Source organism: Aedes albopictus, chromosome 1 (genome assembly GCF_035046485.1).
Source record: "Aedes albopictus strain Foshan chromosome 1, AalbF5, whole genome shotgun sequence".
In the NCBI taxonomy this organism is placed as follows: Eukaryota; Metazoa; Arthropoda; class Insecta; order Diptera; family Culicidae; genus Aedes; species Aedes albopictus.
In genome coordinates this window covers 188,831,958-188,836,256 of record NC_085136.1, presented here as the reverse complement: position 1 = coordinate 188,836,256, position 4,299 = coordinate 188,831,958, and the positions used below count along the sequence as shown (strand labels likewise).

General features: G+C 48.9%; 1 protein-coding gene across 1 annotated transcript; it reads left to right on the top strand.

Annotated features, from left to right (window-relative positions):
* Window positions 1-367: 367 nt before the first annotated feature.
* On the top strand, window positions 368-3,517 carry LOC134285396 (uncharacterized). Its single transcript, XM_062846028.1, has 2 exons — window positions 368-956; window positions 1,013-3,517. The coding sequence occupies exon 2, from the start codon at window positions 2,375-2,377 to the stop codon at window positions 3,515-3,517; it is 1,143 nt and encodes a 380-aa protein (XP_062702012.1). The 5' UTR covers window positions 368-956; window positions 1,013-2,374.
* Window positions 3,518-4,299: the final 782 nt, after the last annotated feature.

Here is a 4,299-nt window from a genome sequence, read left to right as displayed (position 1 = left end):
CTAATGTATATCTTATCAGAGATATCTTGAGAACAGAAGCAAAATGTCTTTGGATATCAACACCAAAATTTAATGACATTTATGTAAAAAAATACATTTGTTTTTGGGAAAAGATCCAAAAAGTTTCAATCTCTGATAACATTTTTCAACGTTCAAAAACTACCTATGTTTTAATGACATGAAAAGCATCAATGTATTGCTGATAAACGTTCAAAAGTTCATTAAATTCGATTCACGGATTCCGAGATATGACAGTGCAAAAATAAGTTGTCTTAAAAATAGTATTTCACGAGAACGATTCTAGCTTCGCGAAAGATTAACCAATCGAGCTCAAAATTGTACCAATGATGCACATATAGTAGGTTAACAAGGGAGGGCAGCAGGGACTAAAGTCCTGGGGCCTGACGCACCCCCCCGCTTGCGAGTCAGCCGCGTAGTCGCCGGCTAAGAATAGGACTACTAACCCCAATTCAAGGTGTCAAGCGACCCGTGCTGAGGAATGAGTGATCGAGGGGGTGAAAAAGATGCTCGATCTTTAACGGAGCCTGTGGGGTACCTGGGCACCCCCCCACAGTAAGCTGTCCCTTACCGCGTTAATGCAGGGCTCTGGCGTGGTGGACATTCTTTCCCGTGCTACTCGTGGGATTTAATCATGAAGTCAAATAAAAATCAGAATCTAGGTGGAAATAGTGGTGGGATCAACCAAAGTCCAAATTAAGTCGTCGCACTCGGGCTCAAACCGGGTACCACTTCTAGTACTACATTTGGTCCCCGGTACCCAAGTTTGACATGTGGCTGCATACCTCATTTTTTAATACTTTGTGACACAGTTGCCCACGACGAGGTAGTAGCTTAGGACAACAAACTGATTTCAAAATGTCAATTCAAAAGAAAAAAAAAACATCTCATTGAAGACGTTTACGGACCTCAATCAGCTATTAGAAAAAACTCTTATGGTAACTTTCATATCTAAACATTATCTGCCTGCTGATAATTATATTCCTTTTTTTAGTGAAAACAGATTTTAAGGTGCTTTTCCTTGAACCGAATCTAAAACCGACGGCACGCACAATGGCGTTTCCTCTATCTAGCCTAGAATGATATCGTGTGTCTATAGGCTCTGAGGCTAGCTTAAAACATTACCGGCTCAAGAACCCAGCTGAGAATGCTTTCAGGAATGGCCTTTCCAATCCGTCCGGATATTGATTGTAACCTACATTGAAACTACACCTATCGGATGGAAAGTATTATGGACTACATTACACTGATTTACCCTTTTTTCTGTCTAAGTATTTCAAAATAAAATCACCTCAAATTATTTTTATGAAATTGATTATTGTTTCCAGAGAAAGGGAGAGGATGATGGGGAGGGCGAATGAGTCGGGATAGCTCTGAATTGTAGCCGAAATTCGAGCCTAAAAATGATCTCTGACGTGATTGTCAGCATACTCCACTGAGACTCATGTCGAATGATCATCGGTTTTTCGTATTCCTTTTTAAAAACTTCTGTATAATATTGGATTATAATTTCTACTCCAAGCCGGGAATTGGATCAGACGATAGGTCCTGGCTGCGGTCGGGGTTGTTTGCCTTCCTCCCTTCTATTTGGGCTAGCTCTATACGAGCCTAGTAAAAGTTATGAGTTAATATCGGGTCATACTCTCCCTTTTAATCGATTCGGTGTGGCACAACTAACGAATTCCAATATGGGCTATCCAAACATTCCATAACCGAATCACTTAGCATCCTAAAATAAAGGAAACAATCGTAATAAAATGAATAATAAGTATCAAACTTGAGTTGCCAACGCCATGTTTTTTCATGTTTTTATTGGCATAAACATCGATCTGGTTACTGTTAGCAACAATCAGGGAGTACTAGAGTTTTAATTTTTGGGGTGTTGCAAGGTTTTATCGATTGAAGGTATTATATGTTTCAACCCTAGTACTTCATGAGTCATGAAATTTCCAGGTGTTGTATGGAAGTAGGAGGTCTTTATTTTGTCTTTGGATCAACCCCTTCGCAAGAAGCGGGTTGATGAGATCTCCGACAAGGAGAAGTGAGGAGATAGGCGCTGGGAGTTGCGTACGCAGCTCAAGCGTGGGTGCTCCAGTCCACTTCCCGGCAAGCCAGCCGGTGGAGGTTATGGACGGAGCGTGGTTGTTGAGGGCCGTCAACCGAGGATCCAAAGGACGGTCCGCAATAGAGGTGGCTGAGCAGCAGCTTGGCAAAATCATCGACTTTGCGTCCACTAAGTCGAACATAAGCAAGGACCTGAAAACGGCCTTGCTTCGACTTAGGGCGTCGATCGACGATGCCAAGCAGGAGCACGCGGCACTCGCGTTGCTGACTGCTGCAGCAGCGGAGCCAGCAAATGAGAAAGTGCCGAAGTTTACCCAAACGGAGGCCTTCTCCTTCGCAGGAAATCCGAATAAGGCGGAAGCGACTGCTCGCGACAAACGGGGCAAGCAATCGCAGAAGCGGGCGAGGCAACCGTCAGGCGAGGAGCTGTCTGGCGGTGCCCGCAAGGCCAGGCGAATCATTACCCCGAAAGTCGGTAATAATGCCGGAAGGTTCCCGGAAAGCTGGGAAGGGTGGGCCTGAAAAGGCTGGCCCGTCCCGGAACGATGGGAACAAGGGGTTGCGACCGCTAGTGGGCCCTCAACAGCCACAGAGTAGGGCGATCCAAGGGGAGGACCCCCCTTGGACGAAGGTAGAGCGGAAGAGGAAGAAGAAGGCGAATCCACAGGTAGTAGCGCAGGACGCCAAGCCAAGGCGTAGGAGGGCAGGTGCCAGGCGCGAAAAAGGCGACGCTATCGTCATCAAGACGGAACAGTCCAAGTACTCGGACGTCTTGAAGATGATGCGAAGCGACGCCAAGCTTGAGGGTCTTGGAGCCGACGTACGCAGTATTAGACGTACTCGTACGGGCGAGATGATCCTGGAGCTGAAGCGCCAGAAGGAGCACAAGGGCGCCGCCTATAAGAGACTGGCAGAAGAGGTCCTTGGTGAGGGTGTGCAGGTGAGGGCTCTGACACATGAGGCGACTCTGAAGGTCAAGGACATCGATGAGATCACCGAAGTGGAAGAGCTCGTCACGGCACTGCGGCAACAGTGCGATGTGCAGGTGGCCGCCGCAGCCGTTAAGCTACGGAAAGGGCCAGCAGGGACACAGATAGCTTTGGTTCAGCTACCTGTGGCGGACGTCAAAAAGTCCGTTAAAGTAGGGAGCATAAAGGTGGGTTGGTGTGTATGTCACCTGACATTCCACGAGCCACCAGAGGTTTGCTTTAGGTGTCTGGAACCAGGACACAAGTCGTGGGACTGCAAAGGCCCCGACAGGCGCAAACTGTGCAGGCGATGCGGCGCTGAAGGTCATAAGGCCCAAAGCTGCACGAGTCCGCCCATCTGCATGATCTGTACCGGGAAATCCTCGAACAACAGACATCCGATGGGTGGCCCAAGGTGCCCGGCCTTCAAGAAAGCCGCAGTGAACAACAAATCACAGTGCAGGTAACGCAGCTGAACCTGAACCACTGTGATGCGGCTCAGCAACTGCTTTGTCAGGCAGTTTCTGAGTGGGAGACGGATATCGCCATCATATCGGACCCATACCGAGTACCCGCCGGCAACGGCAACTGGGTCGCGGATGGGACCAGAAAAATGGCGGCGATATGGACGACGGGTAAATACCCCGTTCAGGAGTTGGTGTCTACTACCTATGAGGGCTTCGTGGTCGCCAAAGTAAACGGGGTCTTCTTCTGTAGCTGTTATGCGCCTCCGCGGTGGCCGATCGAGCAGTTCACGCAAATGCTGGACCGCTTAACGACCGTGCTAACAGGGCGAAGGCCGGTGGTAATAGCAGGCGACTTTAATGCCTGGGCCGTGGAATGGGGAAGCCGTTTCACGAACCAGCGGGGTCAGATCCTGCTAGAAACACTGGCCATCTTAGATGTCGACTTGGCTAATGTCGGTACCAAGAGTACCTTTAGTCGAAACGGAGCGGAGTCAATTATTGACGTGACCTTTTGTAGTCCTGGCCTAACAAGTAGTTCGAACTGGAGAGTAGATGATGGCTACACTCACAGCGACCACCTGGCGGTTCGCTACAGTATCGACTACAATAACAGCAGACAGCGGATAGAAGAAGAGGCGGCTAGGCCAAGGCCAAGCCCTCGCAGGTGGAAGACATCATACTTCGACGAAGGGGTATTTAGGGAGGCGCTCCGCCGTGAGCGAAACTTAATCGGTTTAGACGGCGACGAGCTGGTAGCGGTGCTCTAACGTGCGTGTGATGCG

What these genes read in the sequence shown, in the direction of transcription:
- LOC134285396 (XM_062846028.1), top strand. Translation starts at nt 2,375, where the DNA reads ATGAGAAAGTGCCGAAGTTTACCCAAACGGAGGCCTTCTCCTTCGCAG.